Raw genomic sequence first — 27,037 nt, 5'->3', positions numbered from 1 at the left:
CGCAGCCTCACACTGACCCTAACCCTATTCCTGAACCATGTTATATCGCAGCCTCACACTGACCCTAACCCTATTCCTGAAGAACGTTATATCGCAGCCTCACAGACCCTAACCCTATTCCTGAACAGTGTTACATCGCAGCCTCACACTGACCCTAACCCTATTCCTGAACAGTGTTATATCGCAGCCTCACACTGACCCTAACCCTAGTCCTGAACGGTGTTATATCGCAGCCTCACACTGACCCTAACCCTATTCCTGAACATGTTATATCGCAGCCTCACACTGACCCTAACCCTATTCCTGAACCATGTTATATCGCAGCCTCACACTGACCCTAACCCTATTCCTGAACAACGTTATATCGCAGCCTCACACTGACCCTAACCCCATTCCTGAACAGTGTAATATCGCAGCCTCACACTGACCCTAACCCTATTCCTGAACAACGTCATATCTCAGCCTCACACTGACCCTAACCCTATTCCTGAACAATGTTATATCGCAGCCTCACACTGACCCTAACCCTATTCCTGAACAATGTTATATCGCAGCCTCACACTGACCCTAACCCTATTCCTGAACAACGTCATATCTCAGCCTCACGCTGACCCTAACCCTATTCCTGAACAATGTTATATCGCAGCCTCACACTGACCCTAACCCTATTCCTGAACACTGTTATATCGCAGCCTCAAACTGACCCTAACCCTATTCCTGAAGTGTTATATCGCAGCCTCACACTGACCCTAACCCTATTCCTGAACCATGTTATATCGCAGCCTCACACTGACCCTAACCCTATTCCTGAACAACGTCATATCGCAGCCTCACACTGACCCTAACCCTATTCCTGAACAACGTCATATCTCAGCCTCACACTGACCCTAACCCTATTCCTGAACCATGTTATATCGCAGCCTCACACTGACCCTAACCCTATTCCTGAACGTTATATCGCAGCCTCACACTGACCCTAACCCTATTCCTGAACCATGTTATATCGCGGCCTCACACTGACCCTAACCCCATTCCTGAACGTTATATCGCAGCCTCACACTGACCCTAACCCTATTCCTGAACAATGTTATATCGCAGCCTCACACTGACCCTAACCCTATTCCTGAACAACGTCATATCTCAGCCTCACACTGACCCTAACCCTATTCCTGAACATGTTATATCGCAGCCTCACACTGACCCTAACCCTATTCCTGAACAATGTTATATCGCAGCCTCACACTGACCCTAACCCTAGTCCTGAACGTTATATCGCAGCCTCACACTGACCCTAACCCTATTCCTGAACAACGTTATATCGCAGCCTCACACTGACCCTAACCCCATTCCTGAACAATGTTATATCTCAGCCTCACACTGACCCTAACCCTATTCCTGAACAACGTTATATCGCAGCCTCACACTGACCCTAACCCTATTCCTGAACAATGTTATATCGCAGCCTCACACTGACCCTAACCCTATTCCTGAACCATGTTATATCGCAGCCTCACACTGACCCTAACCCTATTCCTGAACAACGTTATATCGCAGCCTCACACTGACCCTAACCCCATTCCTGAACAACGTTATATCTCAGCCTCACACTGACCCTAACCCTATTCCTGAACAACGTTATATCGCAGCCTCACACTGACCCTAACCCTATTCCTGAACAATGTTATATCGCAGCCTCACACTGACCCTAACCCTATTCCTGAACAACGTTATTTCGCAGCCTCACACTGACCCTAACCCTATTCCTGAACAACGTTATATCTCAGCCTCACACTGACCCTAACCCTATTCCTGAACAACGTTATATCGCAGCCTCACACTGACCCTAACCCTATTCCTGAGCAATGTTATATCGCAGCCTCACACTGACCCTAACCCTATTCCTGAACCATGTTATATCGCAGCCTCACACTGACCCTAACCCTATTCCTGAACATGTTATATCGCAGCCTCACACTGACCCTAACCCTAGTCCTGAACGTTATATCGCAGCCTCACACTGACCCTAACCCTATTCCTGAACAACGTTATATCGCAGCCTCACACTGACCCTAACCCTATTCCTGAACAACGTTATATCGCAGCCTCACACTGACCCTAACCCTATTCCTGAACATGTTATATCGCAGCCTCACACTGACCCTAACCCTATTCCTGAACATGTTATATCGCAGCCTCACACTGACCCTAACCCTATTCCTGAACGTGTTATATCGCAGCCTCACACTGACCCTAACCCTATTCCTGAACAACGTTATATCGCAGCCTCACACTGACCCTAACCCTATTCCTGAACATGTTATATCGCAGCCTCACACTGACCCTAACCCTATTCCTGAACAACGTTATATCGCAGCCTCACACTGACCCTAACCCTATTCCTGAACAGTTATATCGCAGCCTCACACTGACCCTAACCCTATTCCTGAACATGTTATATCGCAGCCTCACACTGACCCTAACCCTATTCCTGAACAATGTTATATCGCAGCCTCACACTGACCCTAACCCTATTCCTGAACAGTGTTATATCGCAGCCTCACACTGACCCTAACCCTAGTCCTGAACAGTGTTATATCTCAGCCTCACACTGACCCTAACCCTATTCCTGAACCATGTTATATCGCAGCCTCACACTGACCCTAACCCTATTCCTGAACCATGTTATATCGCAGCCTCACACTGACCCTAACCCTATTCCTGAACACGTTATATCGCAGCCTCACACTGACCCTAACCCTATTCCTGAACATGTTATATCGCAGCCTCACACTGACCCTAACCCTATTCCTGAACAATGTTATATCTCAGCCTCACACTGACCCTAACCCTATTCCTGAACGTGTTATATCGCAGCCTCACACTGACCCTAACCCTATTCCTGAACATGTTATATCGCAGCCTCACACTGACCCTAACCCTATTCCTGAACATGTTATATCGCAGCCTCACACTGACCCTAACCCTATTCCTGAACAATGTTATATCGCAGCCTCACACTGACCCTAACCCTATTCCTGAACATGTTATATCGCAGCCTCACACTGACCCTAACCCTATTCCTGAACAACGTTATATCTCAGCCTCACGCTGACCCTAACCCTATTCCTGAACCATGTTATATCGCAGCCTCACACTGACCCTAACCCTATTCCTGAACGTTATATCGCAGCCTCACACTGACCCTAACCCTATTCCTGAACCACGTTATATCGCAGCCTCACACTGACCCTAACCCCATTCCTGAACGTTATATCGCAGCCTCACACTGACCCTAACCCTATTCCTGAACACTGTTATATTGCAGCATCACACTGACCCTAACCCTATTCCTGAACAACGTGTTATCGCAGCCTCACACTGACCCTAACCCTATTCCTGAACGTTATATCGCAGCCTCACACTGACCTTAACCCTATTCCTGAACAATGTTATATCGAAGCCTCACACTGACCCTAACCCTATTCCTGAACAATGTTATATCGCAGCCTCACACTGACCCTAACCCTATTCCTGAACAGTGTTATATCGAAGCCTCACACTGACCCTAACCCTATTCCTGAACCATGTTATATCGCAGCCTCACACTGACCCTAACCCTATTCCTGAACACTGTTATATCGCAGCCTCACACTGACCCTAACCCTATTCCTGAACAACGTTATATCGCAGCCTCACACTGACCCTAACCCTATTCCTGAACAACGTCATATCTCAGCCTCACGCTGACCCTAACCCTATTACTGAACAACGTTATATCGCAGCCTCACACTGACCCTAACCCTATTCCTGAACAATGTTATATCGCAGCCTCACACTGACCCTAATCCTATTCCTGAACGTTATATCGCAGCCTCACACTGACCCTAACCCTATTCCTGCACCATGTTATATCGCAGCCTCACACTGACCCTAACCCTATTCCTGAACAACGTTATATCGCAGCCTCACACTGACCCTAACCCTATTCCTGAACAACGTCATATCTCAGCCTCACGCTGACCCTAACCCTATTCCTGAACCATGTTATATCGCAGCCTCACACTGACCCTAACCCTATTCCTGAACAATGTTATATCGCAGCCTCACACTGACCCTAACCCTAGTCCTGAACGTTATATCGCAGCCTCACACTGACCCTAACCCTATTCCTGAACAACGTTATATCGCAGCCTCACACTGACCCTAACCCAAATCCTGAACAACGTCATATCTCAGCCTCACACTGACCCTAACCCTATTCCTGAACAACGTTATATCGCAGCCTCACACTGACCCTAACCCTATTCCTGAACAATGTTATATCGCAGCCTCACACTGACCCTAACCCTATTCCTGAACAACGGTATATCGCAGCCTCACACTGACCCTAACCCATTCCTGAACAACGTCATATTCCAGCCTCACGCTGACCCTAACCCTATTCCTGAACAACGTTATATCGCAGCCTCACACTGACCCTAACCCTATTCCTGAACAATGTTATATCGCAGCCTCACACTGACCCTAACCCTATTCCTGAACAATGTTATATCGCAGCCTCACACTGACCCTAACCCTATTCCTGAACAACGTCATATCTCAGCCTCACACTGACCCTAACCCTATTCCTGAACCATGTTATATCGCAGCCTCACACTGACCCTAACCCCATTCCTGAACAACGTCATATCTCAGCCTCACGCTGACCCTAACCCTATTCCTGAACAATGTTATATCGCAGCCTCACACTGACCCTAACCCTAGTCCTGAACGTTATATCGCAGCCTCACACTGACCGTAACCCTATTCCTGAACAATGTTATATCGCAGCCTCACACTGACCCTAACCCTATTCCTGAACAACGTCATATCTCAGCCTCACGCTGACCCTAACCCTATTCCTGAACAATGTTATATCGCAGCCTCACACTGACCCTAACCCTATTCCTGAACAGTGTTATATCGCAGCCTCACACTGACCCTAACCCTATTCCTGAACCATGTTATATCGCAGCCTCACACTGACCCTAACCCTATTCCTGAACAACGTCATATCGCAGCCTCACACTGACCCTAACCCTATTCCTGAACAACGTCATATCTCAGCCTCACGCTGACCCTAACCCTATTCCTGAACCATGTTATATCGCAGCCTCACACTGACCCTAACCCTATTCCTGAACGTTATATCGCAGCCTCACACTGACCCTAACCCTATTCCTGAACCATGTTATATCGCGGCCTCACACTGACCCTAACCCCATTCCTGAACGTTATATCGCAGCCTCACACTGACCCTAACCCTATTCCTGAACAATGTTATATCGCAGCCTCACACTGACCCTAACCCTATTCCTGAACAACGTCATATCTCAGCCTCACGCTGACCCTAACCCTATTCCTGAACCATGTTATATCGCAGCCTCACACTGACCCTAACCCTATTCCTGAACAACGTTATATCGCAGCCTCACACTGACCCTAACCCTAGTCCTGAACGTTATATCGCAGCCTCACACTGACCCTAACCCTATTCCTGAACAACGTTATATCGCAGCCTCACACTGACCCTAACCCCATTCCTGAACAACGTCATATCTCAGCCTCACGCTGACCCTAACCCTATTCCTGAACAACGTTATATCGCAGCCTCACACTGACCCTAACCCTATTCCTGAACCATGTTATATCGCAGCCTCACACTGACCCTAACCCTATTCCTGAACCATGTTATATCGCAGCCTCACACTGATCCTAACCCTATTCCTGAAGAACGTTATATCGCAGCCTCACAGACCCTAACCCTATTCCTGAACACTGTTACATCGCAGCCTCACACTGACCCTAACCCTAGTCCTGAACGGTGTTATATCGCAGCCTCACACTGACCCTAACCCTATTCCTGAACCATGTTATATCGCAGCCTCACACTGACCCTAACCCTATTCCTGAACCATGTTATATCGCAGCCTCACACTGACCCTAACCCTATTCCTGAAGAACGTTATATCGCAGCCTCACAGACCCTAACCCTATTCCTGAACACTGTTACATCGCAGCCTCACACTGACCCTAACCCTATTCCTGAACAGTGTTATATCGCAGCCTCACACTGACCCTAACCCTAGTCCTGAACGGTGTTATATCGCAGCCTCACACTGACCCTAACCCTATTCCTGAACCATGTTATATCGCAGCCTCACACTGACCCTAACCCTATTCCTGAACCATGTTATATCGCAGCCTCACACTGACCCTAACCCTATTCTTGAACAACGTTATATCGCAGCCTCACGCTGACCCTAACCCCATTCCTGAAGTGTAATATCGCAGCCTCACACTGACCCTAACCCTATTCCTGAACAACGTCATATCTCAGCCTCACGCTGACCCTAACCCTATTCCTGAACAATGTTATATCGCAGCCTCACACTGACCCTAACCCTATTCCTGAACAGTGTTATATCGCAGCCTCACACTGACCCTAACCCTATTCCTGAACAACGTTATATCTCAGCCTCACACTGACCCTAACCCTATTCCTGAACAATGTTATATCGCAGCCTCACACTGACCCTAACCCTATTCCTGAACACTGTTATATCGCAGCCTCACACTGACCCTAACCCTATTCCTGAAGTGTTATATCGCAGCCTCACACTGACCCTAACCCTATTCCTGAACCATGTTATATCGCAGCCTCACACTGACCCTAACCCTATTCCTGAACAACGTCATATCGCAGCCTCACACTGACCCTAACCCTATTCCTGAACAACGTCATATCTCAGCCTCACGCTGACCCTAACCCTATTCCTGAACCATGTTATATCGCAGCCTCACACTGACCCTAACCCTATTCCTGAACGTTATATCGCAGCCTCACACTGACCCTAACCCTATTCCTGAACCATGTTATATCGCGGCCTCACACTGACCCTAACCCCATTCCTGAACGTTATATCGCAGCCTCACACTGACCCTAACCCTATTCCTGAACAATGTTATATCGCAGCCTCACACTGACCCTAACCCTATTCCTGAACAACGTTATATCTCAGCCTCACGCTGACCCTAACCCTATTCCTGAACCATGTTATATCGCAGACTCACACTGACCCTAACCCTATTCCTGAACAATGTTATATCGCAGCCTCACACTGACCCTAACCCTAGTCCTGAACGTTATATCGCAGCCTCACACTGACCCTAACCCTATTCCTGAACAACGTTATATCGCAGCCTCACACTGACCCTAACCCTATTCCTGAACAACGTCATATCTCAGCCTCACGCTGACCCTAACCCTATTCCTGAACAACGTTATATCGCAGCCTCACACTGACCCTAACCCTATTCCTGAACAATGTTATATCGCAGCCTCACACTGACCCTAACCCTATTCCTGAACCATGTTATATCGCAGCCTCACACTGACCCTAACCCTATTCCTGAAGAACGTTATATCGCAGCCTCACAGACCCTAACCCTATTCCTGAACACTGTTACATCGCAGCCTCACACTGACCCTAACCCTATTCCTGAACAGTGTTATATCGCAGCCTCACACTGACCCTAACCCTAGTCCTGAACGGTGTTATATCGCAGCCTCACACTGACCCTAACCCTATTCCTGAACCATGTTATATCGCAGCCTCACACTGACCCTAACCCTATTCCTGAACATGTTATATCGCAGCCTCACACTGACCCTAACCCTATTCCTGAAGAACGTTATATCGCAGCCTCACAGACCCTAACCCTATTCCTGAACACTGTTACATCGCAGCCTCACACTGACCCTAACCCTATTCCTGAACATGTTATATCGCAGCCTCACACTGACCCTAACCCTAGTCCTGAACAGTGTTATATCGCAGCCTCACACTGACCCTAACCCTATTCCTGAACCATGTTATATCGCAGCCTCACACTGACCCTAACCCTATTCCTGAACATGTTATATCGCAGCCTCACACTGACCCTAACCCTATTCCTGAACAACGTTATATCGCAGCCTCACGCTGACCCTAACCCCATTCCTGAACAGTGTAATATCGCAGCCTCACACTGACCCTAACCCTATTCCTGAACAACGTTATATCTCAGCCTCACACTGACCCTAACCCTATTCCTGAACAATGTTATATCGCAGCCTCACACTGACCCTAACCCTATTCCTGAACAGTGTTATATCGCAGCCTCACACTGACCCTAACCCTATTCCTGAACAACGTCATATCTCAGCCTCACGCTGACCCTAACCCTATTCCTGAACAATGTTATATCGCAGCCTCACGCTGACCCTAACCCTATTCCTGAACACTGTTATATCACAGCCTCACACTGACCCTAACCCTATTCCTGAAGTGTTATATCGCAGCCTCACACTGACCCTAACCCTATTCCTGAACATGTTATATCGCAGCCTCACACTGACCCTAACCCTATTCCTGAACAACGTCATATCTCAGCCTCACACTGACCCTAACCCCATTCCTGAACCATGTTATATCGCAGCCTCACACTGACCCTAACCCTATTCCTGAACAACGTTATATCGCAGCCTCACACTGACCCTAACCCTATTCCTGAACACGTTATATCGCAGCCTCACACTGACCCTAACCCTATTCCTGAACAATGTTATATCGCAGCCTCACACTGACCCTAACCCTATTCCTGAACAGTGTTATATCGCAGCCTCACACTGACCCTAACCCTATTCCTGAACAGTGTTATATCGCAGCCTCACACTGACCCTAACCCTATTCCTGAACAGTGTTATATCGCAGCCTCACACTGACCCTAACCCTATTCCTGAACAGTGTTATATCGCAGCCTCACACTGACCCTAACCCTATTCCTGAACAACGTCATATCTCAGCCTCACGCTGACCCTAACCCTATTCCTGAACAATGTTATATCGCAGCCTCACACTGACCCTAACCCTATTCCTGAACACTGTTATATCGCAGCCTCACACTGACCCTAACCCTATTCCTGAACAGTGTTATATCGCAGCCTCACACTGACCCTAACCCTATTCCTGAACATGTTATATCGCAGCCTCACACTGACCCTAACCCTATTCCTGAACAACGTCATATCTCAGCGTCACGCTGACCCTAACCCTATTCCTGAACAACGTTATATCGCAGCCTCACACTGACCCTAACCCTATTCCTGAACAGTGTTATATCGCAGCCTCACACTGACCCTAACCCTATTCCAGAACAGTGTTATATCGCAGCCTCACACTGACCCTAACCCCATTCCTGAACAATGTTATATCGCAGCCTCACACTGACCCTAACCCTATTCCTGAACACTGTTATATCGCAGCCTCACACTGACCCTAACCCTATTCCTGAACAGTGTTATATCGCAGCCTCACACTGACCCTAACCCTATTCCTGAACGTTATATCGCAGCCTCACACTGACCCTAACCCTATTCCTGAACAACGTTATATCTCAGCCTCACACTGACCCTAACCCTATTCCTGAACAACGTCATATCGCAGCCTCACACTGACCCTAACCCTATTCCTTAACGTTATATCGCAGCCTCACACTGACCCTAACCCTATTCCTGAACACTGTTATATCGCAGCCTCACACTGACCCTAACCCTATTCCTGAACCATGTTATATCGCAGCCTCACACTGACCCTAACCCTATTCCTGAACAACGTCATATCTCAGCCTCACGCTGACCCTAACCCTATTCCTGAACAACATTATATCGCAGCCTCACACTGACCCTAACCCTATTCCTGAACAGTGTTATATCGCAGCCTCACACTGACCCTAACCCTAGTCCTGAACGTTATATCGCAGCCTCACACTGACCCTAACCCTATTCCTGAACAACGTTATATCGCAGCCTCACACTGACCCTAACCCTATTCCTGACCATGTTATATCGCAGCCTCACACTGACCCTAACCCTATTCCTGAAGAACGTTATATCGCAGCCTCACAGACCCTAACCCTATTCCTGAACACTGTTACATCGCAGCCTCACACTGACCCTAACCCTATTCCTGAACAGTGTTATATCGCAGCCTCACACTGACCCTAACCCTAGTCCTGAACGGTGTTATATCGCAGCCTCACACTGACCCTAACCCTATTCCTGAACATGTTATATCGCAGCCTCACACTGACCCTAACCCTATTCCTGAACCATGTTATATCGCAGCCTCACACTGACCCTAACCCTATTCCTGAACAACGTTATATCGCAGCCTCACGCTGACCCTAACCCCATTCCTGAACGTTATATCGCAGCCTCACACTGACCCTAACCCTATTCCTGAACACTGTTATATCGCAGCCTCACACTGACCCTAACCCTATTCCTGAACAACGTCATATCTCAGCCTCACTGACCCTAACCCTATTCCTGAACCATGTTATATCGCAGCCTCACACTGACCCTAACCCCATTCCTGAACAACGTCATATCTCAGCCTCACGCTGACCCTAACCCTATTCCTGAACAATGTTATATCGCAGCCTCACACTGACCCTAACCCTAGTCCTGAACGTTATATCGCAGCCTCACACTGACCCTAACCCTATTCCTGAACAGTGTTATATCGCAGCCTCACACTGACCCTAACCCTATTCCTGAACAACGTCATATCTCAGCCTCACGCTGACCCTAACCCTATTCCTGAACAATGTTATATCACAGCCTCACACTGACCCTAACCCTATTCCTGAAGTGTTATATCGCAGCCTCACACTGACCCTAACCCTATTCCTGAACAATGTTATATCGCAGCCTCACACTGACCCTAACCCTATTCCTGAACAGTGTTATATCGCAGCCTCACACTGACCCTAACCCTATTCCTGAACCATGTTATATCGCAGCCTCACACTGACCCTAACCCTATTCCTGAACAACGTCATATCGCAGCCTCACACTGACCCTAACCCTATTCCTGAACAACGTCATATCGCAGCCTCACACTGACCCTAACCCTATTCCTGAACGTTATATCGCAGCCTCACACTGACCCTAACCCTATTCCTGAACCATGTTATATCGCGGCCTCACACTGACCCTAACCCCATTCCTGAACGTTATATCGCAGCCTCACACTGACCCTAACCCTATTCCTGAACACTGTTATATCGCAGCCTCACACTGACCCTAACCCTATTCCTGAACAACGTCATATCTCAGCCTCACGCTGACCCTAACCCTATTCCTGAACCATGTTATATCGCAGCCTCACACTGACCCTAACCCTATTCCTGAACGTTATATCGCAGCCTCACACTGACCCTAACCCTATTCCTGAACCATGTTATATCGCGGCCTCACACTGACCCTAACCCCATTCCTGAACGTTATATCGCAGCCTCACACTGACCCTAACCCTATTCCTGAACACTGTTATATTGCAGCATCACACTGACCCTAACCCTATTCCTGAACAACGTCATATCTCAGCCTCACGCTGACCCTAACCCTATTCCTGAACGTCATATCGCAGCCTCACACTGACCTTAACCCTATTCCTGAACAGTGTTATATCGAAGCCTCACACTGACCCTAACCCTATTCCTGAACAATGTTATATCGCAGCCTCACACTGACCCTAACCCTATTCCTGAACAGTGTTATATCGAAGCCTCACACTGACCCTAACCCTATTCCTGAACCATGTTATATCGCAGCCTCACACTGACCCTAACCCTATTCCTGAACACTGTTATATCGCAGCCTCACACTGACCCTAACCCTATTCCTGAACAACGTTATATCGCAGCCTCACACTGACCCTAACCCTATTCCTGAACAACGTCATATCTCAGCCTCACGCTGACCCTAACCCTATTACTGAACAACGTTATATCGCAGCCTCACACTGACCCTAACCCTATTCCTGAACAATGTTATATCGCAGCCTCACACTGACCCTAATCCTATTCCTGAACGTTATATCGCAGCCTCACACTGACCCTAACCCTATTCCTGCACCATGTTATATCGCAGCCTCACACTGACCCTAACCCTATTCCTGAACAACGTTATATCGCAGCCTCACACTGACCCTAACCCTATTCCTGAACAACGTCATATCTCAGCCTCACGCTGACCCTAACCCTATTCCTGAACCATGTTATATCGCAGCCTCACACTGACCCTAACCCTATTCCTGAACAATGTTATATCGCAGCCTCACACTGACCCTAACCCTAGTCCTGAACGTTATATCGCAGCCTCACACTGACCCTAACCCTATTCCTGAACAACGTTATATCGCAGCCTCACACTGACCCTAACCCCATTCCTGAACAACGTCATATCTCAGCCTCACGCTGACCCTAACCCTATTCCTGAACAACGTTATATCGCAGCCTCACACTGACCCTAACCCTATTCCTGAACAATGTTATATCGCAGCCTCACACTGACCCTAACCCTATTCCTGAACAACGTTATATCGCAGCCTCACACTGACCCTAACCCCATTCCTGAACAACGTCATATTCCAGCCTCACGCTGACCCTAACCCTATTCCTGAACAACGTTATATCGCAGCCTCACACTGACCCTAACCCTATTCCTGAACAATGTTATATCGCAGCCTCACACTGACCCTAACCCTATTCCTGAACAATGTTATATCGCAGCCTCACACTGACCCTAACCCTATTCCTGAACAACGTCATATCTCAGCCTCACGCTGACCCTAACCCTATTCCTGAACCATGTTATATCGCAGCCTCACACTGACCCTAACCCCATTCCTGAACAACGTCATATCTCAGCCTCACGCTGACCCTAACCCTATTCCTGAACAATGTTATATCGCAGCCTCACACTGACCCTAACCCTAGTCCTGAACGTTATATCGCAGCCTCACACTGACCCTAACCCTATTCCTGAACAGTGTTATATCGCAGCCTCACACTGACCCTAACCCTATTCCTGAACAACGTCATATCTCAGCCTCACGCTGACCCTAACCCTATTCCTGAACAATGTTATATCGCAGCCTCACACTGACCCTAACCCTATTCCTGAACAGTGTTATATCGCAGCCTCACACTGACCCTAACCCTATTCCTGAACCATGTTATATCGCAGCCTCACACTGACCCTAACCCTATTCCTGAACAACGTCATATCGCAGCCTCACACTGACCCTAACCCTATTCCTGAACAACGTCATATCTCAGCCTCACGCTGACCCTAACCCTATTCCTGAACCATGTTATATCGCAGCCTCACACTGACCCTAACCCTATTCCTGAACGTTATATCGCAGCCTCACACTGACCCTAACCCTATTCCTGAACCATGTTATATCGCGGCCTCACACTGACCCTAACCCCATTCCTGAACGTTATATCGCAGCCTCACACTGACCCTAACCCTATTCCTGAACAATGTTATATCGCAGCCTCACACTGACCCTAACCCTATTCCTGAACAACGTCATATCTCAGCCTCACGCTGACCCTAACCCTATTCCTGAACCATGTTATATCGCAGCCTCACACTGACCCTAACCCTATTCCTGAACAATGTTATATCGCAGCCTCACACTGACCCTAACCCTAGTCCTGAACGTTATATCGCAGCCTCACACTGACCCTAACCCTATTCCTGAACAACGTTATATCGCAGCCTCACACTGACCCTAACCCCATTCCTGAACAACGTCATATCTCAGCCTCACCCTGACCCTAACCCTATTCCTGAACAACGTTATATCGCAGCCTCACACTGACCCTAACCCTATTCCTGAACAATGTTATATCGCAGCCTCACACTGACCCTAACCCTATTCCTGAAGAACGTTATATCGCAGCCTCACAGACCCTAACCCTATTCCTGAACACTGTTACATCGCAGCCTCACACTGACCCTAACCCTATTCCTGAACGTGTTATATCGCAGCCTCACACTGACCCTAACCCTATTCCTGAACCATGTTATATCGCAGCCTCACACTTACCCTAACCCTATTCCTGAACCATGTTATATCGCAGCCTCACACTGACCCTAACCCTATTCCTGAAGAACGTTATATCGCAGCCTCACAGACCCTAACCCTATTCCTGAACACTGTTACATCGCAGCCTCACACTGACCCTAACCCTATTCCTGAACAGTGTTATATCGCAGCCTCACACTGACCCTAACCCTAGTCCTGAACGGTGTTATATCGCAGCCTCACACTGACCCTAACCCTATTCCTGAACCATGTTATATCGCAGCCTCACACTGACCCTAACCCTATTCCTGAACCATGTTATATCGCAGCCTCACACTGACCCTAACCCTATTCCTGAACAACGTTATATCGCAGCCTCACGCTGACCCTAACCCCATTCCTGAACAGTGTAATATCGCAGCCTCACACTGACCTTAACCCTATTCCTGAACAACGTCATATCTCAGCCTCACGCTGACCCTAACCCTATTCCTGAACAATGTTATATCGCAGCCTCACACTGACCCTAACCCTAGTCCTGAACGTTATATCGCAGCCTCACACTGACCCTAACCCTATTCCTGAACAATGTTATATCACAGCCTCACACTGACCCTAACCCTATTCCTGAAGTGTTATATCGCAGCCTCACACTGACCCTAACCCTATTCCTGAACCATGTTATATCGCAGCCTCACACTGACCCTAACCCTATTCCTGAACAACGTCATATCGCAGCCTCACACTGACCCTAACCCTATTCCTGAACAACGTCATATCTCAGCCTCACGCTGACCCTAACCCTATTCCTGAACCATGTTATATCGCAGCCTCACACTGACCCTAACCCTATTCCTGAACGTTATATCGCAGCCTCACACTGACCCTAACCCTATTCCTGAACCATGTTATATCGCGGCCTCACACTGACCCTAACCCCATTCCTGAACGTTATATCGCAGCCTCACACTGACCCTAACCCTATTCCTGAACAATGTTATATCGCAGCCTCACACTGACCCTAACCCTATTCCTGAACAACGTCATATCTCAGCCTCACGCTGACCCTAACCCTATTCCTGAACCATGTTATATCGCAGACTCACACTGACCCTAACCCTATTCCTGAACAATGTTATATCGCAGCCTCACACTGACCCTAACCCTAGTCCTGAACGTTATATCGCAGCCTCACACTGACCCTAACCCTATTCCTGAACAACGTTATATCGCAGCCTCACACTGACCCTAACCCCATTCCTGAACAACGTCATATCTCAGCCTCACGCTGACCCTAACCCTATTCCTGAACCATGTTATATCGCAGCCTCACACTGACCCTAACCCTATTCCTGAAGAACGTTATATCGCAGCCTCACAGACCCTAACCCTATTCCTGAACACTGTTACATCGCAGCCTCACACTGACCCTAACCCTATTCCTGAACAGTGTTATATCGCAGCCTCACACTGACCCTAACCCTAGTCCTGAACGGTGTTATATCGCAGCCTCACACTGACCCTAACCCTATTCCTGAACCATGTTATATCGCAGCCTCACACTGACCCTAACCCTATTCCTGAACCATGTTATATCGCAGCCTCACACTGACCCTAACCCTATTCCTGAAGAACGTTATATCGCAGCCTCACAGACCCTAACCCTATTCCTGAACACTGTTACATCGCAGCCTCACACTGACCCTAACCCTATTCCTGAACAGTGTTATATCGCAGCCTCACACTGACCCTAACCCTAGTCCTGAACCATGTTATATCGCAGCCTCACACTGACCCTAACCCTATTCCTGAAGAACGTTATATCGCAGCCTCACAGACCCTAACCCTATTCCTGAACACTGTTACATCGCAGCCTCACACTGACCCTAACCCTATTCCTGAACAGTGTTATATCGCAGCCTCACACTGACCCTAACCCTAGTCCTGAACGGTGTTATATCGCAGCCTCACACTGACCCTAACCCTATTCCTGAACCATGTTATATCGCAGCCTCACACTGACCCTAACCCTATTCCTGAACCATGTTATATCGCAGCCTCACACTGACCCTAACCCTATTCCTGAAGAACGTTATATCGCAGCCTCACAGACCCTAACCCTATTCCTGAACACTGTTACATCGCAGCCTCACACTGACCCTAACCCTATTCCTGAACAGTGTTATATCGCAGCCTCACACTGACCCTAACCCTAGTCCTGAACGGTGTTATATCGCAGCCTCACACTGACCCTAACCCTATTCCTGAACCATGTTATATCGCAGCCTCACACTGACCCTAACCCTATTCCTGAACCATGTTATATCGCAGCCTCACACTGACCCTAACCCTATTCCTGAACAACGTTATATCGCAGCCTCACGCTGACCCTAACCCCATTCCTGAACAGTGTAATATCGCAGCCTCACACTGACCCTAACCCTATTCCTGAACAACGTCATATCTCAGCCTCACGCTGACCCTAACCCTATTCCTGAACAATGTTATATCGCAGCCTCACACTGACCCTAACCCTATTCCTGAACAGTGTTATATCGCAGCCTCACACTGACCCTAACCCTATTCCTGAACAACGTCATATCTCAGCCTCACGCTGACCCTAACCCTATTCCTGAACAATGTTATATCGCAGCCTCACGCTGACCCTAACCCTATTCCTGAACACTGTTATATCACAGCCTCACACTGACCCTAACCCTATTCCTGAAGTGTTATATCGCAGCCTCACACTGACCCTAACCCTATTCCTGAACCATGTTATATCGCAGCCTCACACTGACCCTAACCCTATTCCTGAACAACGTTATATCGCAGCCTCACACTGACCCTAACCCTATTCCTGAACAACGTCATATCTCAGCCTCACGCTGACCCTAACCCCATTCCTGAACCATGTTATATCGCAGCCTCACACTGACCCTAACCCTATTCCTGAACGTTATATCGCAGCCTCACACTGACCCTAACCCTATTCCTGAACACTGTTATATCGCAGCCTCACACTGACCCTAACCCTATTCCTGAACTGTGTTATATCGCAGCCTCACACTGACCCTAACCCTATTCCTGAACAGTGTAATATCGCAGCCTCACACTGACCCTAACCCTATTCCTGAACAACGTCATATCGCAGCCTCACACTGACCCTAACCCTATTCCTGAACCGTGTTATATCGCAGCCTCACGCTGACCCTAACCCTATTCCTGAACAGTGTTATATCGCAGCCTCACACTGACCCTAACCCTATTCCTGAACAATGTTATATCGCAGCCTCACGCTGACCCTAACCCTATTCCTGAACAGTGTTATATCGCAGCCTCACACTGACCCTAACCCTATTCCTGAACAATGTTATATCACAGCCTTGGTGTTTTGCTTCACCCCACCTGGATGTCATATCTGTTGCCGGTCCCACCCCCTCCCACCTCCATCAACCCCATTCAACGCTGCCACCCACAAACTCCATCTCAGCTCATTGACTGCAGAAGGCCTCGCACACGCCCTCAATATGCAAGCGTTCCACTGCACACCAGCTACTCTTCCAGGTACCACTCCCCACAAGTTCCATAGCTTCCGAGTACCTATCGCCATCGTCCCCCACCAGTCTCTGCACCCCCTCCCCATCTCCGTCCCCTCCTCCAGCCCCTACAACCCCTCCCTATCTCCATCACCTCCCATTGCCCTGCACTCCTCCTTTCGCAATGTCTCAGCCAATCCCCCAGATTCCCATCCCATCACTGGGTGTGGGCTTAGGAGGAGTGCATGCAGTGGGTTGGAATTGTTCCCTCCTCCCCGTAACCCCTCACCCCCTCAAAAACTAACCTGACATCTGCTGACAGGGGGCCTGTGCCCCCTTTGGTCTGATTGACACTCCCAGGGAGGGTTGGGATGGGTCAGGAGATATGCCAACGTAACAGTTTATCTGGTTAGTCTCCTGAGCAGCTGCATATTGAGTCAGGCCAGTGTCCTGAACCATGGTGCTATTTGGAATTTTGCCCACTGGGCCTGGGAGAGATCTGCACCCCGGGAGGGTCGGGCTAACTCATTGCCTTCCCATTCTCTCCACAGGTTGAATGTGGGACACCATTACACTTACACAGCGAGCAGGAGGCTGGGGCGTAGCCAATACAAGGAGCAGTACGTTTTTGTCTACAGGTACCTGACAGCACTGAACACTCACTAAGCGGGGGGCGTTGGGTGGGAACACACCAATCGAGATGGGCCATGCGGCCTCCATCACCAGACATCAGAACAAGAGTCCACTCCCACCCTCCCCTGCTAGGGCTAGAGGATTATGGGGGTGGGGGCAGGAGAATGGGGTTGAGAAACATACTGGCCATGATCCATCAGCAGGCTTGATGAACCAAATGGCCTAATCTTATTTTTGTAGCCTTTACTCTACCATCCCACTTCCTTAGCCTCCATTCTCAATCCCCTCCTGAGGGCAGGGGAAGACCACCCTCCCCCACCCCACTCTTCCAGGGAAGGTGGAGGGGTCCCATTCTGTCATGTCTCCTAACAGGGCAAGCCCCACACTCCAGGAATTAGCTGAACGAGCTTCCCAGTTGTGTGCTGGAACCCATCGACAGTCTACCTCTGCTAGCGGCAGCTGACCGGAAGCAATCCATTAAGCTTGAGGGTATGGTGGGACCTGGGAGACTCAACGCAGTGCAAAGAGAGAAGCCAAAGGGAACACTGGCCTTTACTCCCGGGGAACTACAGGTCAGGAGGGCCAGAGACTTTGAAGGCATTTGATCCTCAACTCATTGCCTCTGCTTTCCAAAGGTCAGACGTGGTGAAGATCACAGACAGTTACCAGTATGAAGACAAGAAAGGCAACGCAGCCATCTTCGCTCGAGCTCCATTCGTTGTTGTGTTCCATTCGCCAAGAACCGGTAAGGATTACAGACTGCTTTCCAGACAGCAGCTAATTGTGATGTGACCCCTTTCTCACCTGGGGAGATACAGCTTGGGATCCATCAGAGAATACTCCCTGTGCACAAGACATGGTCAGTCTCACCTCCGTACGGGCCCTCTGCAAATGAGCAACTTCTAACCCTGTAGCTCAGTTGCACTGCAGGGCACTGTCTTAAAGAAATGCTCAGGATGCGTCCAAATCCCAGGCCATTGCAGGAATTAGGAAAGAAAGAAGAGATATTGGCACCAACAACCAGTAAGGTGCCAGGGGACTGGAAAGTGGCAAATATTGTATCACTATTTATTTCAAAAAATAAAGTCTGCAAAGAAACACCAGGGAACCAAGACCCATGAGTCTGACATCTGTGGGGAACAAATTGTTGGAGAGAATTCTCAGGCAGGACCTACATGTACTTGGAAAGGCAAGAGCGACTCAGGATAGTCATCATATCTCACTGACTTGATTTGAGGTTTTTTTTTGAGGAGGTGACCAAGATAGATGAAGGCAGAGTGATAGGTACTGTTATCGGAGACTTGAGCAAGGTTTTAGATTAGATTAATTAGTGTGGAAACAGGCCCTTCGGCCCAACCAGTCCACACCGACCCTCCCATTTCCCTCTGACTGATGTACCTAACACTACAGGTAATTTCCCATGGCCGATTCACCCTGACCGGCACTTGTTTTGGATTGTGGGAGGAAACCCACACAGACATGGTGAACCCAGGTTTCTGGCACTGTGAGGCAGCAGTGCCCAGGTCTTTGACAAGGTCCTACATGAAGTACTGGTTAGTAAGAGTAGATCCAGAGAGTTAGCCAATTGGGTACAAAACTGGTTTGACAATAGGAGACAGAGGTTGGCGATGGAGAGTTGTCATGCAGACGGGAGCCCTGTGACCAGCAGTGTGCCGCAGGTATCGGTGCTGGGTCCACTGCTGGATGAGAATACAGGAGATATGGTTAATAAATTTGTAGGTGACAATATAACGACTTGTGCAGTTTACAGTGAAGATATCCAAGATCACAATGGAATCTTAATCGACTGAACCAATGGGCAGAATGGCAGATGGAGGTTAATTTAGATAAATGTTTATTAGATTAGTATAGAAACAGGCCCTTCAGCCCAAGTCCACACTGACCCTCCAAAGAATAACCCACCCAGACCAGTTTTCCTACCCTGTATTTAACTCCTCCCTTCAATTTAGCATGCCCAACTCACCTGACCTGCAGAACTTTGGATGGTGGCAGGAACCCATGCAGACATGGGGATAACGGGCAAACTCCACACAGTCACCAGTCTGGAATCGACCCTGGGTCCCAGGTGCTGGGAGGCAGCAGTGCTAATCACTGAGCCACCATGCCACCCGAAATGGGAGGTGTTGTGTTTTGGCAAGTCAAACCAGAGCTGGACTTACACAGTTAATGGCTCCTTGAAAGTGGCGTCACAGGTAGGCAGGGCAATTGGTATGTGTCTTCATTGGTCAGAGCATTGAGTTCAGGAGTTGGAGATGTCATGTTACAGCTGTACATGACAATGTTAAGGCCACTTTTGAGTATCATGGACAATTCTGGTCACCCAGTTATAGGAAGGTTTTATTAAACTGCAAGATTTCCAGGTCTTGAGTTCGAGAAGCTGGATCAGCTAGGAATTATTCCCCTGGGTGCTATGGGGAAGTGACCTTAAAGATTTATAAAATCATGAGGGGCATACATAGGGTAAATAGCCAAAGCCTTTTCCCCAGGGTCAGGTAATTCAAATCTACAGTTTTTCAAATTTAGCGCTGTGAAGGCATATGGTGTACTGGGCTTTACTGGTAGAGGAATTGAGTTCCGGAGTCCTGAGGTCATGTTGCAGTTGTAGAAGACTCTGATGCGGCCGCATCTGGAGTATTGTGTGCAGTTTTGGTCACCATACTATAGGAAGGATGTGGAAGCACTGGAACGGGTGCAGAGGAGGTTTACCAGGATGTTGCCTGGCATGGTAGGAAGATCGTATGAGGAAAGGCTGAGGCACTTGGGGCTGTTCTCATTGGAGAAAAGAAGGTTTAGGGGAGATTTGATAGAGGTGTACAAGATTAGGGCAGCACGGTGGCACAGTGGTTAGCACTGCTGCCTCACAGCGCCAGAGACCCAGGTTCAATTCCCGCCTCAGGCGACTGTCTGTGTGGAGTTTGCACATTCTCCCCGTGTCTGTTGGGTTTCCTCCGGGTGCTCCGGTTTCCTCCCACAGCCCAAAGATGTGCGGGTCAGGTGAATTGGCCATGCTAAACTGCCCGTAGTGTTAGGTAAGGGTAAATGTAGGGGTATGGGTGGGTTGCACTTCGGTGAGGACTTGTTGGGCCGAAGGGCCTGTTTCCACACTAAGTAATCTAATCAAAAATGATTAGGGGTTTAGATAGGGTTGACAGTGAGAACCTTTTACCACTAATGGAGTCAGCTGTTACTAGAGGACACAGCTTTAAATTAAGGGTGGTAGGTATAGGACAGATGTTAGGGGTAGATTCTTTACGCAGCGGGTTGAGTGTTCATGGAATGCCCTGCCAGTATCAGTGGTGGACTCTCCCTCTTTATGGTTATTCAAGTGGGCATTGGATAAGCACATGGAGGTTATTGGGCTAGTGTAGGTTAGATAGGCTTCGGTCGGCGCAACATCGAGGGCCGAAGGGCCTGTACTGCGCTGTATTTTTCTATGTCCTATAGGGTGTAGGTTTAAGGTGGGAGGGTAAAGATCTAAAAAGGGGCCTGAGAGGCAACATCTTCCAGAGAGTGGCATGTGTATAGATCAAACGGCCAAAGGACAGTGGGTCAAAGGGCCTGTCCCTGAGCTGTCTGACCTGTGCCGTTAGTTACAACCCTTAATCATTTCTGTCTCCTCAGTGATTAAAGACTTTGCCCTGGTTGGTCTACACACTGCACCCAGTGATGCTGTGCAGGAGATGGAGGAACTTTACAACGTCTTCCTGGAGGTCAGGAAGAAGTGGGGCATTGAGGTAAGGTCAGGAGATGGGCATTCAAGGCAGGAGTGTGGACAAGGGCTGCACACATTCTCCGACATGACCCCGTTCCCCCCTCTCCCCCCACCATCCCCTGACGCAACCCTACCCCTGACCTGACCCCACTCCCTCGCCCCCACCCCCCCCCGCCAAAGACGTGACCCCATCCCCTCTCCCTCACATCTCCCAAAACCATGTCCCCTCTTCCCCCATCCACCCAACCCAACGTGATTGTCATCTCTTCCCCCACCCCAGGACGTGATGCTGCTGGGGGATCTGAATGCAGGCTGTAACTACGTCTCTCACAGCGACTGGGAAACTATCAGAGTGCGCAGCGATCCCAGCTTCCATTGGCTTATCGGTGATGAGGAAGACACTACCGTCTGCAAGAGGACCCACTGCGCGTACGACAGGTCGGACAGAGTGGTGGGTTGGAACACAAGAGGGAGGGAAGAATGGTGATGGGGGCAGGGGTACAAGGGGGGAAACGGGCTGAGGGATGGCAATTAGGGAGCTCCTGGGGGCACCAAGCACAGGTACTGATGATGACAGAGTCCATCCAGTCCATGCCAGCCTTCACCCTTCATTCTAGCCCCCTCTTCATCACAACAGCACCAACACCAACCCCACCAGCAAACCCATCTTCACTTTCCCCCATTCCACAGGGAGAGAACCTTTCGTTAACCTCCTCCAGACTCCCTCCAACACATCCTTGCTGGGATACAGAGCCCCCAAAACATACCACACAACCGGCTCCCCCACCCTTTTTCAAGCTCTTTAAGAATTTGTCTTTCGATAAGGACACACCTCAGGTCATCCAAACTCCGTACAGACCCAATGGACCAACATAGTCTCCTCGGAGGGTCCATCCAACCCCAGGATCAGCCAAAGTGGACCTTATGGGACCTCCTCTAAGACTAGTCTCTTTGCCGATAGCTGCGCCACGATTGTATGGAGCTCCGAGAGCTGAATGACCTCGTGTGAACCAGATGGGGAGACCTAACTGCCCTTTCTGACTGGTTTCCACCTCCTTCCCCTTATCTGCAGGATGATTGTGCACGGCTCCAGGTTTTACAGCGCTATCGTGCCTGGGTCAGCCAAGGCATTCCATTTCCAGGCAGAGTTTAGACTGTCCGAGAGCCAGGTGAGGACATAACAGACTTCAACAACCTCTACACTGACTGAGTGAGTGTGACCAACCGGTTTTAAACCAGTCCCTCCTGTTTCAATCCCACAGGCTGGGGAGGTGAGTGACCACTACCCAGTGGAGGTGGAGATTAAACTGGACCGAACTGACCACAGTGAACTCTGACCCGCAGGCGACAATTACCCAGAGTCTCTACCATGACACCAACAGTCAAAGCTTTCTTCGCTACTCTCATTCACCTGGCAATGTAGGGGCTGTGGGGAGCGCCTTTGCTGATGGCCATTCTGTAAGCAAGGAAACATCTGATCCTGCCCCTCGCCTGGGCAGTTCGAGAATATCAAGAGGAACACAAGACCATGACACAAAGGAGAATGGACTCTGCTCCTTGGATGATTAAAAGTAAAACTAAAACAACGTTTATTGATGTAGAAGGCGGGGTTGATTTGGTACGTAGCTGCTGCACAGATTAGTCCACTCTCAGGATTACAACCTCAGAGCAGGCACAAGATCACCTGGAAGGTGGGGAACATAGGTCGATCCCAACGCAGAGATGGGGTGGGGGAGAGTCACGGAGGTAGATCCCATACACGTTGTGCGTTTATTGGAGGTAGAGGGTCAGTCAGATCAGATCCACCACATCACCTGGTGAGGTGACTCACACCCAAATGCCCCCACTGCGACAGTCTGCACCCCCACACCCTAACTCTCTTCTCCATCCTAACCCCTCCCTTGGAGAACACACGGGAGACAGACCCAGACACATCATCTCCAACCCACAGCATAGACTCAGACACCAGGGTTCTGGGGATCAAGATACTCCTTTTAATGGTAAAAGCGAGAGCTCAGACTGCGTGCAGGGCTCGCCAGACATTTAAGGGTCCACGCTCCGGCACATACTTCACCCCACACCCATCAGGGACCAGTCGCTTCTCCGCCACCATGTCGTCAAAATTCTCCGCATTAAACTTGGTGAAACCCCACTTCTTCGAGATGTGGATCTGAGGAGAACAGAGAAACGAGGGTCAGCGATTGGTGGGGGGGGAGGAGAGATACTGGACACACACACAGACACCGTCAGTCGCTCACACTTGCATCATCGCGACTGTTCAGCAGCATTAATCCAGCAAGGATGGTGCACGGTCAGGACAAGGTACCAGATGACCATCTGTCTCAAAGGTCCCTTAGTGTGCTCTGTACAGACCAACAGAACACATACACAACCAGAGAGGGCTTTACTGTATGCAGCCATTGCACACCAAGACTTCCACAAAAGGAGGAGTCGGTCGGCTTAATTAACTGCAAAGAGGGAGCTGGGCCCAGCTACGTGGGGAAGAGAAGGGGAGCCATCCCCATCAGCTCAGCCCCCTGACCCCGGAAACCTCACCCTTACCTTCTGACGACCGGGAAACTTGAATTTGGCTCTGCGCAGGGCCTCAATGACATGCTCCTTGTGCTGGGTCTTGGTCCTTACTGACATGATAACCTGCCCAATGTTCACCCGGGCAACTGTGCCCTGGGGCTTGCCAAAGGCTCCTCGCATCCCAGTCTGCAGCCTGTAGGAAGCACAGGGTGGAGGGGGGAGGGAATGGGTTAGAGAGAAACCATTTCACAACTATCCTCAAAGTAAGATCAAATCTGTCACACAGGAAGGAGGGGTCATTCAGCACCCACCCAGTCACTGGGACCACCCTCCATCCCAGCAATCCGCCAGGAGAACATTCCCTGTACAGCCTCCAGTGCCAGTCTTTCTCTTCCCCCCCCCCCCCCCCCCTTGCCAATGCTCCATGGCCCTTCTGTAGCACTTGCTGCCCTCCCACAATAAGTTGGCCAGACCCAGGAAGAGACGGCAGACGGTCAACCCCTCACCGATCAGCGCCGGCACACGACAACATCTTGTTGATGCGGATCACATGGAACGGATGGAGGCGCATCCGGATGTGGAAGCCATCTTTACCACAGGTCTTCACCATGTACTTGTTGGCACAAATACGGGCAGCTTCCAGAGCTTGTGGGGGGACAGAGAAAACGGTGAGAACCACAAGGTACACAGTGCAAAACCCCAAATACAAATACCACCACCCCCGCCCCCCCCAAGCCATGAGCAAGCTGCTGGGGTCCGGACCCTGGTATCAGTGCAGAGGAGGCTCCACTCTGCAGGAGCACCATCCTGAACTCAGACGCCTCCCTTAGGTTGGCACACATGAAGACCCCAGTGGCACACTCACCCAGAGACCCAGGTAATGTTCTAGGGGCCCAAGTTTGAAACCTGCTACAACAGATGGTAGTATCCGAATTAAGTAAATATCCAAAATTAAGAGTCTAACAATGACCATAAATCCAATTTCCACCATCAAGAAAGATCTCTCTCGTGCATCGCCGTTCTTCATGGCACTGCCATCCTTCCCAACTCCAGCGCCGAAGGAATGTGGTCGACTCTTCACTGCTCAGGTAGGAATGGCTAATAAACCTTCGCCTAGCCAGAGACAAGTCAAGCAGCATGGTGAAGGGCTTCTGCCCCAAACGTCAATTCCTCTGCTCCTCGGATGCTGCCTGACTCACTGTGCTTTTCCAGCACCACGCTCTCGACTCTAATCTCCAGCAGCTACAGTCCTCACGTCGGCCTAGCCACAGACACCCTCATCCCACGAGGGAAGGGGAAACACTTACCTTCTGAAGACAGCTGCTCATACTCATCAGACACCATGTGGCCACACAGTGGGAACTCATCCACCTTCGCCTTCTTACGACCCAGATCGAAAATCCGGATCTTGGGATCTAGAGCGGGGAGAGGGTGGGAGGGGAAAACAAACAAACAGAAGTGAACCATTAACCGCAAAGTGGCCTCATGGGTCTTCGAGTCCAAACTATTAAAGTCACGATGCTGGCATTTTCTACACCCACCGTCCCCTCCACCCCCACCCAACACCCCTCCTGAGGTAGGAGGCACACCCACGCCCCTGGATTGCAAATCGAATCAGTTCCACTTGTGCTGAATGTAAGATAACAGACTGATGTGGGTGGGGGAAGCTGAATACACACCTGGGACACCCCGACAGAAGCGGGACTTGGGGTAAGGCTTGTTTTTACAGTATCTGTAACTGAAAGACAAGAGAGAGAGTTAGAAACAGAGTATGAGGAGACAACAGCCTGCTGTCCTTAAGACAGAGGAGTGGAAGGCAGGCCATTCGGCCCATCGAGTCCACTCCGCCATTCAATCATGGCTGATGGGCATTTCAACTCAACTTACCCGCATTCTCCCCGTTGCCCTTAATTCCTTGAGACATCAAGTAGATGTGATGAGCTGTCAGACTCTTGACACAAGGAATTAAGGGCTACGGGGAGAATGCGGGTAAGTGGAGTTGAAATGCCCAGCCATGATTGAATGGCGGAGTGGACTTGATGGGCCGAATGGCCTTACTTCCACTCCTAGGTCTCATGGTCTTATAGACAGCTCACCACCCCCACAAATAGCAGCAAATTCACACATCGAGCTGAGTCGCCTGAGAACATAACGACGAAGGGCTTTTGCCCGAAACGTTGATTTCGCAGCCCCTCGGACACTGCCTGACCTGCTGCGCTTTTCCAGCACCACACCCTTGCCTGAAAATATATGGTGGGTGCAGTCAGCAGAACGTTAAAGCCCTACACCACCGGGGAGGTGGATAAGAAGAACAGATAGAGCTGCCGTACAAACCAGGCAGGCTGATCAACAGCAGTGTGCAGCACCACAGAAATCCTTCAAACACCAACTCCAGGGGGGCCCAGATGAAGGTGGGGGGAAGGAGGGTGGTGGGCGGGGGGAAGGAGTGTGGTGGGTGGGCAGAGGGGTAATTACCTTCAGCTCCAGTGCACTGAGGGAGGGGATGGGGGAGTGGGCGTGGTGGCAGCACAGTGCAAAGGCAGGGGGCGAGTCAACGCCGTTACGGAGTGCCAGGAAGTTACTGATAGGGGGAAGTGTGACCGGGAGGGCTATACTCACACACACACACC

The 27,037-nt window shown here is 49.7% G+C and overlaps 2 protein-coding genes and 1 non-coding gene across 3 annotated transcripts in view; 1 reads left to right on the top strand and 2 right to left on the bottom strand.

Moving 5' to 3' along the window:
• Positions 1–23,212, top strand: part of LOC132809146 (deoxyribonuclease-1-like) — a 94,090-nt gene extending 70,878 nt beyond the window's left edge. Inside the window, exons 4-9 of the mRNA XM_060822518.1 lie at positions 18,061–18,147; positions 18,778–18,887; positions 21,785–21,897; positions 22,156–22,313; positions 22,948–23,044; positions 23,138–23,212. Of these exons, the coding sequence (XP_060678501.1) occupies positions 18,061–18,147; positions 18,778–18,887; positions 21,785–21,897; positions 22,156–22,313; positions 22,948–23,044; positions 23,138–23,212 (640 nt within the window). The remainder of the gene's footprint in view (positions 1–18,060; positions 18,148–18,777; positions 18,888–21,784; positions 21,898–22,155; positions 22,314–22,947; positions 23,045–23,137) is intronic.
• Positions 23,213–23,846: 634 nt separating this feature from the next.
• Positions 23,847–26,145, bottom strand: rpl10 (ribosomal protein L10; the record flags this gene model as incomplete). The annotated part of the gene is made up of 5 exons (XM_060822517.1): positions 23,847–24,045; positions 24,438–24,600; positions 24,914–25,052; positions 25,715–25,822; positions 26,087–26,145. Coding segments are annotated over 5 exons (625 nt in total), but the record flags the coding sequence as incomplete, so codon positions are not given.
• Positions 24,211–24,349, bottom strand: LOC132809148 (small nucleolar RNA SNORA70). Its single transcript, XR_009642227.1, has one exon. It is a non-coding gene; the product is annotated as a small nucleolar RNA SNORA70 (small nucleolar RNA).
• Positions 26,146–27,037: the final 892 nt, after the last annotated feature.

The sequence above is a fragment of the Hemiscyllium ocellatum genome, unplaced genomic scaffold (assembly GCF_020745735.1).
Source record: "Hemiscyllium ocellatum isolate sHemOce1 unplaced genomic scaffold, sHemOce1.pat.X.cur. R2, whole genome shotgun sequence".
Taxonomy (NCBI): Eukaryota; Metazoa; Chordata; class Chondrichthyes; order Orectolobiformes; family Hemiscylliidae; genus Hemiscyllium; species Hemiscyllium ocellatum.
Note: the sequence above shows the minus strand (reverse complement) of the source record. Positions and strands in the feature narration are given on the sequence as shown.